Here is a 23,865-nt window from a genome sequence, read left to right as displayed (position 1 = left end):
TTTTGTTTAGCCAAATTACTCCTGGCATTTTTTAAAAAGTGGTTTTTTAAAAGTTAATACACGGAATTGCTTGAAAGAACATGGTAACCAAGTGCAAGCCATCAACCACAGAAACGGGAACCTGCACAGAATGTGGAGGCTCATTCTCAGAGCTTCCTGCTCCTAACTTGAGCATGGCTTGCTCTCCAGCAGCCACAGAAAGGGCTTGGCACCACTGGCAGTGACTGTTTCTTGCCAGGAACAGAACACACACCAAGAAATGTCACACAGGGGCCATGCATGACAGATCAAAGTGACCAGTCAATTTCAACGATGTGGAGCATGTTATTCACACATCCGATTCCTCTTTATATGTGAAAAAGCACATTCCTACAAATAAAGTTTTTGAAGTTATAATTTGTAGGGCCTATTGAATCCTATGTAAAATACGTCCTCAAAATTCTAAAGAGGGTCATCTAAAATGTACCCAAGACTCTTAGTTTTCTACCCTCTTTATGTTTACTTTGCAGAGATAGAAAGATATACTATGTCAAGTTGTAAAAAGCAAAGGATCAAAAATGACTTATTTGGCATAAAGGTCAAGTTCAATTTCCCCTTGCAATCTTATCTAACTCATCCAACCTATGGAAAGCTTTCCTAACTCTAAGTGACATTATGTATACATGTTATCATACAGTTTACTTAATGGTTTTTATCCTGGTGCATTTGGATAATCTTAAGACAACCAGAATGTCTTTAGAGCTAAAACGATTTCACTTTCCAATTTTCTTCCATGAGGTTTTATGCAATGAGGGTGGCGGAAGGGGCCATATCAATAACTTAATAAATAAATCTCAGTTGATTAACAAAGCAGTATACATATAATAAATATAATATTGTATTATATTTCATATTCAGTGCTCACAAGCACGTCTACATGATCCAAGGGTGCTCAATTTTTACAAAACAGTGATCATTTGCTCTAAGAGCACGTGTTTTCAATATTCCAGGGCTATGACCATAAAATATATTATTTGTCATTTTCTTTTAAGCATTCCTTCAAGAACAAAATAATGTGCAGCATTACAGAGCTTCACAAGCTACTGCCTATCATTTTATTTATTTTTAAATATATTTTTATTCATTATATTGATTTCAGAGAGGAAAGGAGAGGGAGAGAGAGATAGAAACATCAATGATGAGAGAGAATCATGGATTGGCTGCCTTCTGCACTCCCCACACTGGGAATCGAGCCCACAACCAGGGCATGTGCCCTGACTGGGAATGGAACCATGACTTCCTGGTTCATAGGCCGATGCTCAACCACTGAGCAACACCCACCGGGCACTGCCTATCATTTTAAAAACTCAACAGTCACTAGTGCATTGGTAGGAAATTGGATTCATACTATTCTCAAAAAGAACTGCCTACAAATTTATGGGGAGTTTCCTGATACTCAAAAAAACAACAACAACAAAAAAAACACCAAACAGACCACACTTACGAGCTACCTAACGAGAAATGCTGGTCTAAACATGCCCCATATGTTAAAATTAGGAAATGTCATCCAACCTAACCAGTGTGTCTCTGATCCATGGAGTATGGCATCTCACTGATGGTTTATGTAAGAATGGAAGAAAAATTTTCCACCTTAATTAAATTACAAAAATCCCAATCACACATTATATACACAACTCTGTGCAAGTCTCTATGGGGACACAAGTTCCTAGGAGGTGGGCTCTGGAGTTCCAGTTGTGTATTCAAAATAAGCTTGGCTCATGATACCCCCCAAAAGTGACCTGTCTGTTTTTACAGCATTTTTTCTCTATATTTCTCACCCGGATTCTTGATATCAGTGATGTGTTGGTAAAAGTTTAACAATCAACCCTCTAAAAGGAAAAGTTAAGTCTCTGATTAGGCAGCATTTTCTGATTTCTGCAGTGTAAATATTTTCACAGAGCTGATCTCAGGGTGCCAATGTGATGTCACTGAACACAGAGTTGGGGAAAGATGGCACTCCCAGCCCCAGGGAGCTACTGTGAGCCAGCTTCAGCACACCACCCAGAATGATACTTCTAACAATCTGGTCCAAAGAAGAGAATGTCCTAGTGATAAGGAATAAACTTACAGCTGTAATTCTCAGAGAAATAGGTATAAAGGTTTCAAGGTTCATTCATAGAATTCAAAGGAAGGGAAATTGAATTTCATGAGACATCAACACAAACAATCTGTGGAAGTTAAAAGGGCCAAATTCTGATCACTTTAAATAAGGAAGAGCTCGCCGAACCGGTTTGGCTCAGTGGATAGAGCGTCGGCCTGCAGACTCAAGGGTCCCAGGTTCAATTCTGGTCAAGGGCATGTACCTTGGTTGAGGGCACATCCCCACTGGGGGGGGGGGGGGGCGTGCAGGAGGCAGCTGATCGATGTTTCTCTCTCATCGATGTTTCTAACTCTCTATCCCTCTCCCTTCTTCTCTGTAAAAAATCAATCCTATCTAATAATAGAGAAACATGGTAATTAACCATAACTTTGCTACCCTTCCCATTGGCTAATCAGCAAGATATGCAAATTAACTGCCAACCAAGATGGTGGCCGGCAGCCAGGCAGCTGAAGCGAACAGGATGCTTGCTTGCTCCAGTGATAGAGGAAGCCAAGGTTCCCTGCCTGCCGCTGCCGGCCTCTGAGCTTGCACTCTAAGCAACTATGTTACAATTATAGAAGGTAAACAAGCTCCAGAAACCTGCTTTCAGCCATCAGAGCTGGAGTCAGCAGGACCACAACAGTGTTACAATTATAGAACCCAAACAAACCCAGATCCCTGCTTTCAGCAGCCGAGGTCTCAGAGCTGGAGCCGAGCCTCAGAGCTAAAGCTGGCTCTCAGCTCCAGTGACAGCCATAGAAGGTAAATAAATCCCAGAATAAAAAGAAAAAAAGGAGAGGTTCAATCACCTGCCAGCCTAAAAACGGCCCTCAGCCCCTCACCAAGAATGGCCAGGCACCCCAGTGGGGACCCCCACCCTGAAGGGGGTGTGGTCAGCTGCAAACAGCCATCAGCCCCTCATCCAGGCTCTCCAGGCACCCAAGCGGGACCCACACCCTGAAGGGGGTGTGACCAGCTGCAAACAGCCATCAGCCCCTCATCCAGGCTGGCCAGGCACCCCAGCGGGACCCCCACCCTGATCCGGGACACCCTTCAGGGCAAACCAGCTGGCCCCCACTTGTGCACCAGGCCTCTATCCTATATAGTAAAAGGGTAATATGAAAACTGACCCTAACAACAGAAAGACTGGGAATGACTGGTCACTATGACACACACTGACCACCAGTGGACAGACTCTCAATGCAGGAGCTGCCCTCTGGTGGTCAGGTCGCTCTCACATGGGAGGAGCTCTGCTCAGCCGCAAGCCAGGCTGATGGCTGCCAGTACAGCGGTGGTGGTGGGAGCCTCTCCTGCCTCCTCAGCAGCGCTAAGGATGCCCGACTGCAGTTTAGGCCTGCTCCCCGCTGGCAAGTGGACATCCCCCGAGGGCTGCCGAGCTGCCAGAGGTATGTCTGATTGCCATCTTAGGCCCAATCCCCCGGGGAGCAGGCCTAAGCCAGCAGGTGGTCATCCCTTGAGGGGTTCCAGACTGCGAGAGGGCATAGGCCGGGCTGAGTACCCCCCTCCCCCCCGAGTGCACAAATTTTTGTGCACTGGGCCTCTAGTAAAATATATTTAAAAAAAAAATAATGAAGAGCTCATGCTGGCTAGTGTGGCTCAATTGGTGGAACACCAAAAGGTTGTCAGTTCTATATTCCTGGTTAGGGAATATGCCTGGGTTGTGGGCTCAACCCTCGTAGGGGAGATGCAGGAAGCAGCCAATTGATGTTTCCCTCTAATATTGCGCTCTCGCTCGCTCGCTCTCTCTCTCTCTCTCTCTCCTTCTTCCGTTCTCTGTAAAAATCAATTTTAAAAATCTAAAAATAAAAATAAAAAGTAAGGAAGAACTCTCTTATAAGTTCAACAGAGATATGTGCTTTATCCTGAGGCCTTAGTTTCCTTTCACCTGGAGAAGTTGAGGAATGATTACTAGTAAAAGATCAAAACCTAAATGTGTGAGAATGGAGCTGCTGTTAGGCTTCTCCATATCCCTTGAGGCTATGAAGTTGGGACTGCAATTAAAGAGAAACAGGAAGAACCGTAACCCTTTCATTTTGTAAACTGAAGGAAGTTCATGACATTGTGGATACACATCTGAATTTATACAAGAGATTTTGAGAAATATTTTGTAATATAATTAATTTTTTAAGAAATCACTGATATGAAACATTTATGCTTTTAAAATTTCAATCCAACAGAAGTTTTACTAATAATTTCAGGAAGCAATTCTATATAATAAAAGGCTAATACACAAATCGGCCAAACAGTGGAACAACCGGTCCCTATGATGCACACTGACCACCAGGGAGCAGATGCTTAATGCTGGAGCTGCTCCCTGGTGATCAGTGTGCTCCCACAGAAGGAGCACCACTCAGCCAGATACTGGGCTTATGGCTGGCAAGCGAAACAGCAGTGGCGGGAGCCTCTCCCGCCTCCGCAATAGCACTCAATGTCCAACTGCTGGCTTCTATCAGTTGGATATCCCCTGTGGGCTCCCAGACTGCAAGAGGGCACAGGCTGGGCTGAGGGACTCCCTCCCCACCCCCCAAGTGCATGAATTCCATGAACTAGGCCTCTAGTATCATAATAAAATAATTCATGTTTCCTTTCTAACCCATAGATTCCATCTATTCAAGCTTGAAAATGTATTTTGCTTGTTTCTTTTAGGTAGTAAAGTATTTTTCAAAGTAATGGCATATCTTCCTAACAACTCTTCGTAAAGCTTTATGTCAAATGAATCCTAACCCACAGTTTAGGAGGCTGATTGTAATTCAAGCCCCCAACCACTCAATACAATGTGGAGCACCAGCATCTTAACTTCTTATTGAAACCCTGACTACAACCACTTCACATAACCTACATTTTTCTATTTAGGCTTAGCAAGCAAGAATTAAGTCATTTATGCTTTGCAATATTTTCAAGCATGGGGGTAAGCTGGTCCACTTGGTGCATAAAGTGATCTAAAAATAATAATCCTTTTCTGAACCTTGTCGCTGTCCTGGCAGTCAACTCTAATCCCTCCATCTACTATTAGGACCTGGTTCTACTTGAAATGCCATGTAATTGAAATTACAAGCCCTGTGTTCTTCCTGGAAGCGAGCCAGAATATTTGGAATCAGCTTATAATAAGCAAATACTGAACTCAGAACTGTCATTTTACAATATGGGATAAATTATGGTCATTGTTTCAGTTTACCCAGGGACCCACTAGCATGAACTACAATGTGAATTTCCTAAAAACGCTGAGGTTTGCAATCTTAGAGTCTGTTTCCAGGTTCTTCTGCCTTCTCCAATAATAATGCTTTGTTTTACTATTCTTTTGTGTGTGGTGCCTTCTATCTAGTACATGCACAATTTTGGAGGAACAAAATATAGTATAAAATCCATAGGCATAGAGTAAAAGAGAATGTCTCTTGACTCCCAGTTCCAGCACTTACTAATTATTTGACTATGGACATATTAACTTCTTAGAACTTCTATTTCCTAATCTTGAAAATTAGAGATAATACCTACCAAGCTGGACTACAATGCAAATTAGAGATAGTGTCTGCAATGACCCTAGGCCAATGTATGAACAAAGTAGACACTGAATTAGTGAGCTATGATGGTAATAAGGATGGTTAATTGACTCTATGAAGAGATCATTCCCCTAACCATTCTGAATCTCCCAGAGCAAATCCATCTGCTCTATTCTTGTGGATTTTAGAATTTTCAGTTTGGGCCATCAGAGCTTTAATTTTTTATTGTGATAAAATACATATAATGTTTACTATTTTAAACATTTTGAAGTATACAAGTCAGTGACATTAAGTACTTTCACAATGTTGTACAACCATCCTCACTATGTCATTACAAAAAATTTTCATATTCCTAAAAGAAAACCCCAAACCCATTAAGCAATGACTCCCCATATTCCCCTCTCTCAGCCCCTGGCAATCCCTAATCTGCTTTCTGTCTTTATGAATGTACTTGTTCTAGAAATTTAATATAAATGGAATCATATAATTTGTGACTTTTTGCGTCTGGCTTCTTTCACTTAGCATAATATTTTCAATGTTCTTCCATATTGTAGCATGCATCAGAATCTCACTTTTTAAATAGCTTAACAATATTCCATTATATAGATGCAGAATATTTTGTTTTTCCATTCATTAGTTGATGGACATTGGGTTGGTTCCACATTTTGGCTATTCCCTTAGCACCTGTTTTCAATTATTTTGGTTATATACGTATGAGTGAATTGCTGGGCCATATGGTAATTCTCTGTTTCACATCTTTAATTTTGTACCCTTAAAATTGCAAAGGAGAAATTTTAAAAGATAAATATGAACTTACCATAAAACCCAACAATTTTACTACGAGGAATGTCCCACAAGAAATGAAAACATATATCTACAGAAAGATTTGAATGTGAATCTTCATAGCAGCGTTGTTCATAACAGTCCAATGTTGGAAACAACCCAAATATCCATCAACCCATGAACTATTAAACAAAATGTGCTGTATCCAGCACCAGAATATTACAATTCATCAATAAAAGAGAATGAGCTAGTAATCATATTACAACATGGATGAACCTCAAAAACATTATGTTAAGTGAAAGAGGCCAGACACAAAAGACCACATGCTGTATGATTCCATTTATATGAAATGTCCAGAATAGGCAAATCTAGAGAGACAGAAAGTAAAATAGTGGTTGCCTAGGACAGGGAGTGGAAATGGAGATTAACTGTAAATGGGGCATGAGGAATCTTATTGGGGTGATGACAATGTCCTAAAACTGGATTATGATGATGGTTGAACAATCATGATATTTACAAAAAGTCATTAAATTATATACTTGAAATGGGTGAATTTTATGATACATAAATTATTCTTCAGGCAAGTGAAAATAGTCACACAAGGGGAAATGTTACATAAAAAGCCATGCTGTTCCTCCCTGTTATCCATTGCTAGTCTGAGTTCAGAAATTCATCGTTATACTTAAGGATTGTAAAAACTCCTGACTGGTGTCCTTGTCATCTCTATAATTGTTCTCCATTCAGTTTTAACTACATGAAGTAGCCCACAAGGTTATTCCTTGAAACATTCCAAAATTAATAGCACAAATTCAGAGGTGTCAAGCAATATCTAGTGTCCTCAACCCAGCGTTCAGGACCCACAACCTATCATATTTCTACAACTCATAACAAATCATCTGCTATGACCCTAGGGGTTTCTATGGCCCTTGCAATAAAACCAGCTATTCTCAACTTCAAAACTTCCTCATGTCTCTGTCTCACCTAGTGTGTTCTACCCCTCTCATAGTACACAGAAAACCTTCCCAACATTTAAGATTTCCCTCAAGTTTCACTTCCTTCAAGAGTTTGTTGTTATGCTCTTAAGCCTACTTTAAGTGTTTGGTGGTAATATTTGTCTTAATACTTCATTTTTACCTTTGGACATAGATGGGATTGGGTTATAGAGAACTTGAGAACTAGATGCCTAGGTTTGAATTATCACTGGACTATTTATATAATTTTTTGCCTTGAGCAAGTATAATTAACCTTTAATTAATTTACTCATTAACAAAATAGATAATTTGTTCTTGATTTGTTGCTAAATTTATATATCATATATGAGAACACTTAGCAAAGTAAATAGACACATTGAAAGAAATCAGTAAACACAGTTCTTATTACAACTTATATTGTTTTATACTGAATTTGAAGCCAACTGATTTCTAGTGAATTTCTTAATTCATATGATTAGATAATACATTTTGAAAATAAAAATTAAATCCCAATGTTGCCCTGTCCTAGAGGCTCCGTTGGTTGAGTCATTGTCCCTTAACCAAAAGGGTTGTGGGTTCCATTACTGGTCAGTGCGTGTACAAGAGGCACACAGCCAATTAATGTTTCTCTCTCTCTCTCTTTCTCTTCCTCTCTCTTCAAAATCAATGAAAACATATCACCAGGTGAGGATTAAAAAAGAAAAGGAAATTATATCCAATATGTCTTTGTATTCCCTATAGCTTTAGGCAAAATGATTAGACAACTATTGATTGAATTCTTGATTGATTGATCAATCAATGAAAATAAAAACCTGAAAGACAGTTTCTGCATCTATGCTGGTACTATGGAATTATTGGTTTCTTTCCAGTTCTGCCTGAAAGTCTATCTTATTGAACTTATCTGTACTTGGACACAATAGTCAGAGTGCAACTTCAACATGAAATATCACAATGTGTTTAGAGCAGCAGCAAACAGAAAAATAACAAATTTTTATTTCCAGAGACCCACAGTTACATTATTTATTCATTCACTCGTTCCTTTGTCTGCATAATTATGCCCTGGGGTAAAAATAAATAAAACCAGTTTCTAATCTCAGGAGGTTAGAATCTAATAGACTGAGATAGATGGATTAATAACAAAATTCCTTAAAGAATTGAACACCAGATTGAGATGGGCACAGAATGTAGCAGCAATTGGGACCCAAAGAAAACTTCCAAGGGTGTCAGGAAAAGATCTGGAAGGCTTAACACTAATATATAGGGGTTTTCTAGTGATTCAAAAATTGAAAAAGAGGCTAAGAAAGTTTTCTATTAGGCAGGAATATAGAATATCTAAGTATAAAATCTTGAAACTAACATCTGCGATTCCAAAGATGGCAAGTAATTTACAATGACTGGAAGGGCAAGATAGAAGGTAGAGCAAGATAAATGGGCTAGATAATTGAGAATTATGTTTGTCAAACCAGCAACTAATTTGAATGTTATACTACCAGAAACAATAACATGATCAGATTTTTATTTTTGAAAAATCTTCTTAGTTTCGAATACATGGATTTATGGAGTATAAGTCTAAAGGCATAAAGATAATTTTTAAAATAGCTTGAGTGAGTGATGGTTAGGGTTTTGAATTAAGGAAAAAACAAGGTAAGTTTAAGATTGTCAGCTTTGATATTTTAAGACTAAAATGCCAATAGGACATCCAGTGAATAGGTTCTATGTTGCTTTCCTCTTTGCGGTAGGGGTGGTGGTTTGGTTGTTTGGTTTGGTTTGGTTTGGTGTGTATAATTCTGATCCTCAGGGAGAGTTCCAAAAGAAAGAACTGGACTTAAAGTCAGAAGAAGTAATGGGTGTGAATGACATTACTGAGGGAGAATTTGTTTGCAAGATGAAAGGAGAGAGACAAGAAGTACTATTGAGAAACACCAACATTTAAGAGGCAGACAAAGGGGTAGAGCTAGCAAAGAGGACACATGAGAGCTAGACAATGAGTAGAGAATTGTGTCTCAGGAAACAAAAGAAGCATGAGCTTCAAGAATAAGAGCAGTGTAATAAATGTTGAAGGGAGAGGAAGGAGAAAAATTACACAGAAATCCATGCTAAGTAAACCTGCTGAAGCTGAACATAGAAATTTCACGTGTGCCCTATCACGGAACAAATCCTTTCCATTTAAAGGATGCAGGCACGCACATCCCTTCTTTCCAGCAAGCTCGCAGAGAGGAGCTTGGTGAGAGTTGTGTGGTGGTGATGAAGAAACAGACTGATCAGCAAGTCAGTACTGTTAATTTACAGTCATGTCCCTGCTGTTCTGGATCTATGTCCACATAGTCTAGTCGGAATATTTAATCCCACCAGCCTTCTGAATTACAGAGTTGTATGCAACATAGTCTCAGTTCCTTTGAATGGTGTTGAGAGGAAATAGCTCCATAACGTTTGGCTCCTTACTTAAGCTATTAGGAGCAGCCTCCTTGTTGGAACCAATTTTCACCAAAAGAGTAAAGAAATTGAAGGCTAGCAGTAGTTCGTTGGATTTGGATATAAGAAATTAATATTCACTTTTGAAGTGGATTAAAGAATTGATGAGAGGAAGAAAGATGGATTTCTCCAGGATTTTGATGGAAAGGATATGAGAGAGACAGAGGCCTGTCTCACTAATGGTGAAATATGAAATGATTCATGTATTTGTTTGCTACTGGGAGATGTTTGAGAAAGCTCACGGCTTATAGGAAATTTCAAAAAGGATGGGCTGAACATACAGCAGAAAAAAAGAGATGTTAAAGAGAGAAATAAAAATATTTTCTCACGAGCAATCTTGAAACAATACAATTCAAACCTCTTCCTCTGAGACTGGATGAAAAATAAAGGAGCGGGGATGCCGATACACATGGGTAGAGGCTTATAGGATATTAAGAGGCTTCACACTTGAGGGCCCAAGTTTTTTTTTGTTGGCTTGGTTTTGTTTGTGTTGATTTTGTTTTTTTGAGAAGTAGAGAGCCAGAAATAGTTTTGGGATAGCTGATATAAAAAATGAGATTAGAAGCTGATGTAGAGCAGGTGAAAGGACTGGCGAGGTGCATGGAGAAATAAAATTAGAGGGCATTCCTATTGCATTGCAACAATCTCCATAATTCTGTGATTTTTTTGTCTGCCTATGTGTTGAAATATGGAGTGTGAATAGGTTGGATGGACTCCAGGCTGGAAATTAGCAGCAGTAGAAGGCTAAATGGGCAAGGCATTGATGTGGTGCAACATTGAGATCTTAGCTAGATAGGGCAGCCAGTAAGAGGCAATGCTAGGCCTGGAGCTCTTTGGGGAAGTTAAAGGTGGGAAGTGGTGGAACCAAGGAAGTGAGAAAACTAAAAGGAGGGTATTATCAGTAGAGACTGATACACTGGAGTTTGAGTCTAGAGATAAACAGAACTCATTCTGGTAAGGTTCAAGATGTGTCCATAGGTGGCAGATATTGGGCAGAAAGTTTGAAGAATAGAATAAAAAGACATGCTGAAGATAGCATGTACCAAATGTCGAAGTCCTCAACGACTGAGGAGTGTGATCAAGAAATTGACATTGTATGAAATCATCTGAACCTCAGAAGAAGAGGAATTTTTATTCAGATTTGAAAATGAATTGTCAGAAAGTTGCAGAGGAAAACCAAGATAAACACAATATTGCCTCTTAGAACTGGTCTGAGAAAATAATCAGTATTTGCATAAAGGCACAAGTGATAAACAATGTCTGGGGAAGTATTAGGTTTCCACAGAGGACAGAAAAAGAAGACAGCAATAGGTAAAAGGTTGAAGATATGAAGCATATTATTTTCTACAAGATTTCAAAATAAGGTAATTGTGAGGGAATGTTTTCTGAGCCCGTTTTAAAAGGACAGGTCTTAGGGCAGCGGTTCTCAACCTGTGGGTCACTACCCCTTTGGGGGTCAAACGCCCCTTTCACAGGGGTTGCTTAAGACCATCAGAAAACACATATATAATTACAAATTTTTTTGTGATTAATCACTATGCTTTAATTATGTTCAATTTGTAACAATGAAATTGGGGGTCACCACAATATGAGGAACTGTATTAAAGGGTTGCGGCATTAGGAAGGTTGAGAACCACTGTTTAGAGGTACTGGGACCTGCTGATTTCCAAGGTCAGCCTGAGCACAATTCCATACTTATAGCTATACTGCCATAATAGCCACAAAGATCATCCTGTTATTTAATTAGATGAAAGGAGAAATTTTTGAAGAGATTATAGGTCACAAAATGAAAATCATTCAGACCCACGTCATCCTATAACCCTCAGCCTAAGCCAGAGGCTCCAGAGAACTGGGAGGTACCCAAGACAGACAAACCGCAGCGTTAAGTACAGTTAAAAGCTTTGTAATGTTATGTTTAGGACAACAGCCATTATATTCTAGTTAGAACAACAGCCCTTTGGAAAATGTGGCTAATGAATGAAAAAAAAAATATTTGGAGTGATTTTTCCTCCTTCAGTTCAATCCAACGAGCATTAATTGAGCACCTCTTCCTCTTGGCACTGAGCTAGGTGCTACATATCTTGAGATGACTATGACTCATGATAGTAATTCCATTTTATACTTTATTATATTATTGGTACAATATACTTCTGTAGATAATCACAGAATCCATACCATGGAAGTCTGTGGACTCACATCCAACATGAGTACAATAATTGGGTTGATGATTTTGCCAGCTACACTGCCATGTATTTGCTAAAAGTTTAAAGGACATTCAGAATGAACCAAATTAAGTCCCAGTTCTGTGTAATTTGGGGCAATTTATTTTCTCTGAGCTTCTTTTCACATCTTTAAAATGAGAATAACAACAATACTTACAGGATTGTTGGAATAATATAAAAGCATTTTATAAACTGAAATGCACACATAAAAGTTAGTTATTGATTTTGAAACCCAGCCACAGAGATGTGCAAAGACAAAGTTTGCCTTGTTAGTCTCTTTTACTGACCGTGTGAAAACACATCAAAAGTCAACTATTTATTTGACATTTGCACGTCATGGCTGAGCAAAGACTGAAAAACCACAGATAAAATGAATACGTTACACTTGAATTTCCAATGTACAAAAGATGACTCACTAAGTTTCTATGCTTTCCTTTTATGTCAACAGCTGAATGAAAAAGTCACAAGTCTCAGAAATAGAAAACATTTCTAGCAGGAAACAAATCACCAGGGAATAAGGAGGTTTTCTAAACGTTATGGAGTGTTGTTGACCTGAAGGTTATGAACTAACTTTACCCTGTAGAATTAGCCTCCCAGGACACACTCTTAAAAAAGAGGCAAAAATTTGGTGTGTGACATAGTTGGATTAGAAGTATTATAGTGGAAATGTAACACCCATTAAGATCGAAAGTGGTAAGATTGGCTAGGACCAGTCTCTGAGTATAAGACATTTCCTCATGAATTTCTGACAATTTTCATTTATTCATGACATTGCATTTATGCACTTTTATTTATTTTCCCTCTTTCAAGTGGAGGAGTAATTTAAATATGCAGCCAAATATTTATTTAAATCTATAAGGACTAAATTTTTCAGACATATTTACAGTTAATTTAATGAATAAGAAATTATAGCTATGACTTCCTACATCAATCTTATCAATCTTGAAAATGTTTCATATTCTTTTGCTTAATACAATTAAAAGTGATTGTTTTTTTAAAATCTTTATTGTTGAAAGTATTACATATGTTCCCTTTTCCTCCATTGGCCCCTTCTAGCCCTCACCTGCCCCCACCCCAGGCCTTCACAATCCTATTGTCTGTGTCCATGGGTTATGCATATATGCATATAAGGTCTTTGGTTGATCACTTCCCACCCACTCACCTACTTCCGCCTTCCCTCTGCGATTCAGCAGTCTGTTCCATGCTTCTACGTCTCTGAATCTATTTTTTCATATGTTTATTTTGTTCATTAGATTTCACATATGATTTAGATCATGTGATACTTGTCTTTCTCTTACTGGCTTATTTCACTTAGCATAATACTCTCCAGGTTCCTCCATGCTGTTTCAAAGGGTAAGGGATCCTTCTTTTTCACAACTGCATAGTATTCCATGGTGCAAATATACCACAGCTTTTTAATCCACTCATCTACTGATGGGCACTTGGGCTGTTTCCAGATCTTAGCTATTATAAATTGTGCTGTTATGAACATAGGTGTGCATACATTCCTTCTGATTGGTGTTTTGGGTTTCTTAGGATATATTCCTAGAAGTGAGAACACTGGGTTTAATGTCAGTTCCATATTTAATTTTTTGAGGAAACTTCATACTGTTTTCCATAATGAGTTCAAGACACTAATAGTGTACTATCCCCCATCTTCCTGGGTATTATTTGCTTAGAAACTCACTGTCCCTTGTTCTATATCAATGCATATTTTTCTTCCAATTGTCTTAAAAATACAATGCAGAATTTAACTGATCCCAAGAAATAATGCCATCATTTTAGCAATGGAGAAGCAGTGAAATTATGTAAAGAGATGATTAATTAGAACAACTACAATCAATGATCTACCATTTATATCATATTTAATAATCTCAAGTAACTTTTTCTATGTAAATGTTACATTTAGAAGTTACATGTTAAAAATTCACAGAATTTTTTTTTTAAATATTTATACCAGTTTGGGCAAATATTTCCATTATCAATGTGTTGGAAATCAACAGACCAAAAATGTCAAAAGGAAAAATCCCACTAGATCCCAAAATTTGGTTACATAATTTGCCTACTATAACATTTGATTTTAAGCAGTTTTATTGGCATCTGAAATCTGAATCATAAAAACCTAGCAAAATTCCACATACTAGAAGGAAAAAGAAATAGTAAAATTCTTTAGGGTTGAGCAAAATGTATATTAATTTCTGTTTTCTAGAAGAAAATTCATTGCTGCAATTAGCTGCCAAAATTTGTCAACACTATCTTTTGAAAGACAAAATTCACCATAATTTATTACTTGTATTTGATGAGATGATAATGAACATTAACTTAGTTTCTTTTTCACTTTGCAAGAGTGCTAATTAAAACGTTCTATCTTAATTCCATAAATGCTACCTGTGTGTCTAGTTTTCCACACTGGATATATAATACAAGAAAACTGCAACTGTTCATTAACCTATTCATTCAACATTGCTTCCATTGACCAGCTATTTAAGTCAATTTACAAAGAATTATAAGTACTCTAAAATATGTGCAACAATTTACTTACCATAAAATTACATGTGGGTATGAAAAATATCAAAGATGTTTTATTGGAAACATTTAAAAAGTAAGGATGATGAAATAGTCAAAATTTTCATAAGGGGAGGGTTATGTGTAGGGAAAAACAATATTACTAAGAAACAAAGTAGAAAGTAGAAAGTAGGGTTATCAAAAGTCATAGTTAAAGAAATAGTCTAAAGGTTCCCTAAAGTTGATACCTAGTTTTACATGGGAAACCTATGGGTACAATTCTTTCTATGCTTTTTGTCAAATCTAAGTGATAATTTTCTATTTTATGTCTTTTAAATGTATGGGTCTTTTTCAGTATGACTTAGAAGAGGTAAAGATCTGGGAAAGAAAAAGTGGAATAAAAGGAATAAATCTCCAAGGGGACACACGCTATTTGGCTTGAAATTAGTATACAGATTTCTAGGATAGAGAAGTAAAAGGCACTGTGCAACCTGCATGTTATAAACAGTCAATATGATTTCAGCAGATTGTGACATTTTCATTAAGTCTCAGCAATTTATCTTTTAATATAATTCCCAAGAGCATCAGGGATTATTTTTTTTAATGATGTGTGTTTTTTGTGTATGTTTTTATTGATTTTTTTAAAGAGAGGAAGGGAGAGGGAGAGATAGAAACATCAATGAGAAAGAAATAGCTGCCTCTTACACACCCCCACCAGGGATTCAGCCAACAACCCTGTGATGTGCCCTGACCAGGAATCTAACCAGCGACCTCTTGGTGCATGGGATGAGGTGCAACCAGCCAAACCACATCAGCCGGGCAAAACATTAATGTTTCCAGAGATTTTTTTCACAAGGATTTCACTGTACTGTAAACTAACAATGTAAAAGGGAAAAGAAATACAGGTAAAACTTTGCTGATCTATGCACTTCATTGGATAAAAATTTTAAAAAATCAACAAAAATCAATCCACCTAATTCTTTCCAGTCACAAGAAATTCATTTAGGAACAATATCCTTCCTGTCAAAACTCTTTTCTGAATTTGTGTGCTAGCTGTCTGTGGAAATAAGCACATCAATGTTTCTTTATCTTCATGGCTTCCAATTATAGCTGTTATCCAAGGAGTATTATAACCCAAATTTGTACTTTTTAAAGTTCATATGTATGGGCTATGAGGAAAAGGTGGTATGTGTGGGAAATTCCAACTTTAGACAACTAGGTCTGAATTCCTTACTACTTTGAGTGGAAGTAGAAAGAATTAGCAAAAAGTGAAGGCAAAACAGAAAGCCATCCACTTGTTCCTAGAACATCAACAAACAAAATGTTTTGTTTATGTAGTAATTCATAAGCACATTTTTTAAATATATATATAAATGTATTTCTTTTTTTCTTGTGAGGATTTTTTTTTTATTGCTTAAAGTATTACAAAGGGTATTACATATGTGTCCTTTTTTTTCCCCCCGCCCTTGACAATCCCCTGGCCTCCCCTACCCCCCAGTGTCTTATGTCCATTGGTTATGCTTATATGCATGCATACAAGTCCTCGGTTGATCTCTTACCCCCTTCCGTCATGCCCCCCAACCCTCCCCGGCCTTCCCGCTGCAATTTGACAATCTGTTTGAGGCAGCTCTGCCTCTGTATCTATTATTGTTCAAAAGTTTATAATGGTCTCTATCGTCCATGAATGAGTGAGATCATGTGGTATTTTTCCTTCATTGACTGGCATAAGCACATATTAATCAATCTTACAAGTAATTGAAGTTGACCTCTAATCCAGCTAAGTAGACACCTTATTAAATGATGCTGCTGGAATCACCTATGTCTAACATCTGCGTTTGCCACAGGCAATTTTTCCAAGACATGTATTATTTCCTTTTTCACTTTCCTTCTGAGTACCTTCTCAATTTTAAGAGCCCCTCCTTGTCATGCCAGCCTGGTTTCTCGGATTCCTCTAATTGTGAAAGACCCAAGCAAGACTAGTCTTTCTTGCACCAAACTTACTGATACCTTCCTTTCATAAAAATATACCTGTCTTTTGATCCAGTCCCTCAAATGTCTACTTTTTTTACTATCTCATAATTCTATCTTTGATATAGGCTACTGATAATGTCCTCCCTTTAATCCTTTCTATATTATATGTCCAATCTAACAGTGGCCTCATTGCCTTAATAATTGTATGGACCCTGACGAGTTCTATTAAAGAGGGCTGGGGCACTGAGAAATATGAGCTTTGGTTTTTCCCCATTTATGTGACCTGGGACAAGTTACCAGATCATCTGGCAGCTCAATATGCTCACCGCAAACTTAGAGTACTATTTACGTCACAGAAAGGTTGTCAAGCCTAAGAGAGAAATCATAGGAACTGCAAAATTCAGAGATGATTGATATTGTCTGTAAAAATGCTTAGCAATTAAAAAGTACCATACAAAGATGTGCTATCATTTTCATTATTACTATTTTCATTCTAGTTAGTTGTATATACCTCCTCAAATATATAAAGCTCTTCAGAAAAAAAAATGACCTGAAAATAAAACTCTTAAAAACTCCAGGCTTTTTATAAAACCTTTCCTTATAGGAGTCCTTTTAATTTTTCTTCTACTTTAACTGATGACCAGTGACATAAAGTCTTAAGGGAGTCAGCTCATCAGCCCAAGTGCCCATCAGTAGATGAGTGCACACAAAAACTGTGGCACATTTACACAATGGAGTACTATGCAGCCATAAAAAAGACGGGAATCTTACCTTTTGTGACAGCATGGAAGCATCTGGAGAGCATAATGCTAACTGAAATAAGCCAGTCAGAGAAAGGCAAGTACCATATGATTTCACTCATAGTTGAAATCTAATGAACAAAATAAACTAACAAACAAAATAGAAGCAGATACTCAAATGAACAAAATAAACTAACAAACAAAATAGAAGCAGATACAGAGAACAGACTGACAGCTGTCAGAGGAAGGGCCGTTGGGGGGCTGGGTTGAAAAAGGTGAAGGGATTAAGCAAAAAACCCCAAAAAAACTCATAAGCACAGACAACAGTAGGGTGATTAGCAGAGGAAAAGGGGTGTAGGGGAAGAAACAAGAGGGTAAAGGAGAGGTAAGTGGTGATGAAAGGAGACTTGATTTGGGGTAGTGGACACACAATACAATATACAGCTGGTGTGTTATAGAATTGTATGCAATTTTATTAACCAATGTCATCCCAATTAGTTCAATAAAAATTTTTAAAAAAGAGAGTCAGCTTATGACAGTCTGGTCAGTGCTGGTGAATAAATAAAACAACTAGCAGATTTACAAAAAAAAAAAAGTCAGTAAGATATTTAATGTCAAATATCTTACTTAGTTATCTTTTTATTTTCTCATTATGCTCATATGCTTGTTTAACAAAAAACAATACAGAATTTTTAAGAATGCCATAAGAACTGTGAAATTAAAATATCATTGCTGTAAGTCTTTTTGGCTCACTGATCCAGAAAAATATGTACCACATTTATGAATTAAAAGGTTATAATCAATATCTGCTGCTTGGTATTTTCTTCCTAAGGTTTTCCTTTTGTTGGTTCATTTTTAACAAATAGATTTAGCTAGCAAATTCAGCTTTAATCGTCACAGCTGTGAATATGTTAAGAGGCATTCCAGAACACAGGAGGAGGAAGGGAAGAGGGAAATTCCAAAAGGATGACTTGCTTATTAGGGAAACGATAAAAATCTAAACTAAATGTTGCCTTTACTTCACTCAAATATTCACAAAATATTCATGAAGTATTTTAAACACAGGTGAAGCCACTGGGAAAAAGTTTCCAAAATCCTGCTACCCACTTATTAATATCCAATACCCAACATGGAAAGTTAGCAAATAGAGACAGCACGTGTTGAAATTACTCTAAATGTTTTTTAACATTTGTGGCATTTTTACATTTTGCAGTATATGACTCAAAAATTGCTATAAAATATATCGCATTCCTTTTTTTAAAATATATTTTATTTACTTTTTACAGAGAGGAAGGGAGTAGGGATAGATAGTTAGAAACATCGATGAGAGAGAAACATCAATCAGCTGCCTCCTGCACACCCCCTACCGGGAATGTGCCTGCAGCCAAGGTACATGTCCTTGACCAGAATCGAACCTGGGATCCTTCCGTCCGCAGGCAGACGCTCTATTCCACTGAGCCAAACCGGTCAGGGCAATATATCGCATTTCTTATGATAATAAAGAAAAAAGTTCTGTTTTGTTTCAATTCTCCATTCATATCTACACAAAGCCACAATTTTCTTCTTGATTTACCAAAAATACAGTCCTCAGAAATATTATAGAAGTATGTTTTGGGGAATTTGCATCTAAAATATCATCAATCTGACATAAATTTTTAAAAATCCATGTTTTCTTTACAATAAAAGCAGCTACCACCTAAAAATTATGTTCAGGATCCTGATATTAATTTATACAGATATTGTTTATATTCCACATATTTCCAAAAAGAATTAGTGTTAATTTGACTAAATAGAATTATAGAAATTTTCAAGAATTCAAAGTCTAATCATTGATAAATGAAAACAAGTAACACTGACTTAGAACAAATGTCTGCATAGGAGAGCACTGTGTGAACACTATAAAAAGAAAGCAGAAAATCTTTTAAGAGCCAGTTTGTAATAACTCAAGAGAATTTTGACCAAAAAAGCTAACTTTTCTTTTTCCCCCTTTTGGATTGTTAGGTATTATTAAGTAAGTCAAATACTATTAACAGATATACCTGAATTTTAGAAAGTGATTCGAAAGAGAATCTAGCTGTATCCTTTTAGATATGTGGCAGATTGGTATATGGGCTTTGGTAGAATTCACAGATAAAAAAACAAATCTTTTCCAAAAGTGATGAATGACAGATTATTCATTATTATCATCATGAGATTATGGAGACATACTGAAGTTTATAAATGTCAGAAAGTTCCTTTAAAAAACGTTATTACAATCCCAGGTCATACTCCAAAGATAATATTTGCATCAAGTATGTATCCCATTATACTCTCTGATGTGGGAACATTATTGGAACCCTGGGTTTGGTTGTGGCATAACCCCCACATTACAAGGGATTTGGCAAACAAGAGTATGTCCAGGGAAAGAATCAAAAGTGCTGAAATCTTTGCAAACTACACAATATAAGAACTGGTTGAAGGAACAGATTGTGTTTTGGCTGAAAAAGTCTCAAATAGGACATCCTAACTGTCTCCAATAAGTGGAGATTAGTTAAAAGGAAGGATTGGACTCAGGCTATTGCCCAAGGAATAGAACTGAAACCAATGGTTACAAGTGGTTGTGAGGAATATATGAAAATGTCCAACAAACAGGAATAAACTCCTGAAAGAAACAGGAAAGCACCTGAATAACAGGGATATGCAGTAGAAGGGAAATTGACTAGCACTCAACTCCTGACCTTTTCACTCTTTTAGCTTTGGGAGCTTAGTCCTGTTACTAAGGTTCTCTGACTTTGTTTCATTTTATATAAAACTAGAGGCCCAGTGCATAAAAATTTGTGCACTCGGGGGGAAGGGGGGGTCCCTTAGACCGGCCTGTGCCCTCTCGCAGTCTGGGACCCCTCGGGAGATAACGCCCTGCTGGCTTAGGCCTGCTCCCGGGTGGCAGAGGGCAGGCCTAATCCCTAGGTGCAGCCCCTGGTCGGGCTCAGAGCAGGGCCGATTGGGGAGTTGGGGCGCCGCGCCCTGTCATGCACAGAGCAGGGCGGATTGGGAGGTTGCGATGCCACCCTCAGTCACGCTCAGGGTAGGGCCAATTGGGGGGTTGGGGCACTGCCTCCTGTCACACTCAAGACAGGGTCGATGGGGAGGTTGCGGCGCCACCCCCTGTCACGCACAGAGCAGGGCCAATCAGGGGGTTGGGGCGCTGCCCCCTGTCACGCACAGAGCAGGGCCCATCAGGGGGTTGGGGAGCTCCCCCCTGCCACTCACAGAGTAGGGCTGATAGGGGAGTTGGGGCACTGCCCCTTGTCACACACAGAGCAGGGCGGATGAGGGGGTTGGGGCGCCGCCCTCTATCACCCACAGAGCAGGGCCGATCAGGGGTTTGGGGCGCCGCCACTGTCACACTCAGGGCAGGGCTGATGGGGAGGTTATGGCTCTACCCTGTCACACACAGAGCAGGGCCCGTGGGGGTGGGGGGGCGGTTTGAGGTGCCGCACCCTGTCACACACAGAGCAGGGCCGATCAGGGGGTTTGGGCGCTGCCCCCTGTCATGCTGATCCCAGTGCCGGGAGGCCTCGCGGCTCCGCTGATCCCAGTGCTGGGAGGCATATTACCCTTTTACTATATAGCATAGAGGCCTGGTGCACGGGTGGGGGCTGGCTGGTTTGCCCTAAAGGGTGTCCTGGATCAGGGTGGGGGTCCCCACTGGGGTTCCTGGCCAGTCTGGGTGAGGGGCTGAGGGCTGTTTTCAGGCTGTCGGGTGACGGAAGCTCCCAACCACTCCTTTTTTTCTTTCTTTTTTTTTATTCTGGGCCAGCTTTAGCTCTGGCTCCAGCTCTGTGGCCTCTGCTGCTGGGAAAGCGGAAACCCTCGGGCCCAGACTTGTTTGTGTTCTACAATCGAAACTCTGTATCAACTCCAGCTCTGAGATCCCGGCTTGCTGAAAGCAGGTTTCTGGGGGTTTTTTAGCTTCTATATTTGTAACTATGTTTCAAACTGCCCGCTCAGAGGCCGGCAAGGCAGGCGGGGAACGTTGGAGTCCGCCGTCACTGAAGCAAGCAAGCCTCATTCATGTTCGCTTTAAGCTGCCTGGCTGCCGGCTGCCATCTTGGCTGGCAGTTAATTTGCGTATCTCGCTGATTGGCAAATGGGAAGGGTAGCGGTTATACGCCAATTACCATATTTCTCTTTTATTAGATAGGATGGATATCCTTACCTTCCATGAAAGTAAGAATACTGAGATAAGGGAGAGGAAAGGCTGAACCAGATGGCCGCCACGGTTCTTTCGATTTCTAAGGCTCTACATATATTGTTCATCTCATGACAAGAAATTATTGATAAAAATTTCATTTATTCAATATATATGTATTGTGTATCTACTATGTGTAGGCACTTTGCTAGGGATACAAAAGTGAAAAAAATGCAAAATAATTTTTGCCCACATAGACCTTATATTTTGTGAAGAAGATGAACCATAAGCAAAACAAATATAATACATAGTATATTAGAAGATGACAACTGCTATATAGAATAACAAAGAAAACAAATTTGAAGTTTTAAATAGGATTCTGGGGAACTTCAAAGATATATTAATTTCATCAGTAATTAAAAAATTATTTTTATTATGAAATCCATTGGAAAATGTGGTGCCCTCAATCAAATCTTGTGAGCCAAGTAATGTTTCAAATACCGTAACCTCATCAGAGAGTGTTATGGTCTAAATTATGTCCCCTCAAATTTATATGCTGACATCCTAACCTCCAGTTCTTCAGAATCTGACTGTAGTTGGAGATAAGGTTTTAAAGAGGTAATTAAGTTAATTGAGATCATTGGGATAGGTCTTAATCCAATATGACTAGTGTTATTAAGAGAAGAGGAGATCAGGACATAGACAAGGACAGAGGGATGATGATGTGAAGATACAGGGAGAAGATGACCATCTGCAGGCCGAGAGGCCTCAGGAGAAACCAAATCTGCTAGCACTCGGATCTATCTGCCTTCAGAATTGTGAGACAATAAAATTCTGCTATTTAAGCCACCCAGTCTGTGGTGCTTTCTTATGGAAGCCCCAGCAAACAAATACAGAGAATACTGTAGCATGTAAACCCAGTCTAAATATTAAGTTTAGGATAGCACAAGACTGCATAGTCATTTTGAAAATAACTCAGAATCTTTTATAAACTTTACGTTTAGAATTTACATGTAGATTTCAGTTTTCCTGTATTTATTCTCTCAACATTATATTGCATTGAAAATCTTAAACCTATTGGTTTCCTCCCAATATACTCTATTGAAAAGAGACAGTTTAACAAAAATATCACAAGGACTTCATAACCAATAAAAGCATGCTTATATGTGAACTTTCAAGATATGCAAAACATTTATTTTTCTATTAAGATAGGTATAAACTTATTGAAGTTTAAGATGGTAACTCATATCTTAAAGAATACTCATGTGCACAAAAAGGTATTAATACCAGAATTTATTTTCTCCCACCTCATTTGAATCTTCTTCCTTAATCGCAGCCTTGCTGTATACTGGTAATCAAGCTGCCCCCTACTGATATGAGCACTCTGCATGGCTCTGCGGGACACAGTGGGTGTACACTTGAAATATTCTTTAAAGTTATAGTTTCCTATTCCTTCCTACTTCTATTAGATTTTCCTATCAATAAGATAAATTAGTTTTAGAGATTAAAACAATAAGTGAATATACTTACAGGTCCTGTTAATTTAGATGCTATTTCAAATTCTCCACCCTCCTCCATTAGTGCTTCTTCAGTCCCAGGTAAAGAATCTATTTTTACCAAAAGAATGAATAAGTTACAGTCACATATTGCTTAAATTTGATATACGAGCCTATTACAAGAAGGATATTAAAGTGACTGAACTGGTTGCTGAAAAAATTACAGTGTTTGTGAGTTAGAGTGTAAGATATTTATTCAGCTTAAAGACAACCTATGAAAAATGTTATGAATTTCGAATGTAGGACACAATGAAGTTAGAAATGGAATGTGCAAGAGCTGCTGTTATCTTGGATAGGGCAAACTTTCTTTTAGCATTTCATTCAGCTAATTGTTGGGATTTTAATGTTCTTTTTCTGGTTTGCAATTTTATATTTATTTGTTTTACCCACCAACTGTCTTCTTTTTTTCTTTACTGGCCACACAATGTAATTACCATTTTGTGTTCTTTCTCTTAAATGGGATAGGAAATTCGGAAAAGTTTGGAGAAGAGTGCATATTTTTAAATGATGGAAAGTTTTCCATTTTAATGTATTAAGCAAGAAGTTGTGATTTCTTATCTTGAATAGATTGAGGAGTGAATGAGTAGTGACTTTCAAATATGTGAATAAAATTATGGCAACCCTTCCCATATGTCTGCTGAGTTAAATTAATTATGATGACAAGGATTTATACGGGTTATAAAAAATTCTACAATAAGGACAGATATATAGAGAATCTAGAAATAGTCCGTACTTTAATACCTTCTATTCAAATAAAAAAAATCAGTAAAGAGGAAGCCATTTTAAACGATTGGAGACTTCTAAAATTGATTTCTTATAATTATTAATATTTGAGAG

The 23,865-nt window shown here is 38.2% G+C and overlaps 1 protein-coding gene across 1 annotated transcript in view; it reads right to left on the bottom strand.

The window, feature by feature from the left end:
* The window catches only part of CUNH8orf34 (chromosome unknown C8orf34 homolog), a 241,430-nt gene that overhangs the window by 32,209 nt on the left and 185,356 nt on the right, over positions 1–23,865 (bottom strand). Inside the window, 1 exon segment of the mRNA XM_036338220.1 lies at positions 23,003–23,079. Within this exon segment, the coding sequence (XP_036194113.1) occupies positions 23,003–23,079 (77 nt within the window).

Source organism: Myotis myotis, unplaced genomic scaffold (assembly GCF_014108235.1).
Source record: "Myotis myotis isolate mMyoMyo1 unplaced genomic scaffold, mMyoMyo1.p scaffold_m19_p_16, whole genome shotgun sequence".
Lineage (NCBI taxonomy): Eukaryota > Metazoa > Chordata > Mammalia > Chiroptera > Vespertilionidae > Myotis > Myotis myotis.
Note: the sequence above shows the minus strand (reverse complement) of the source record. Positions and strands in the feature narration are given on the sequence as shown.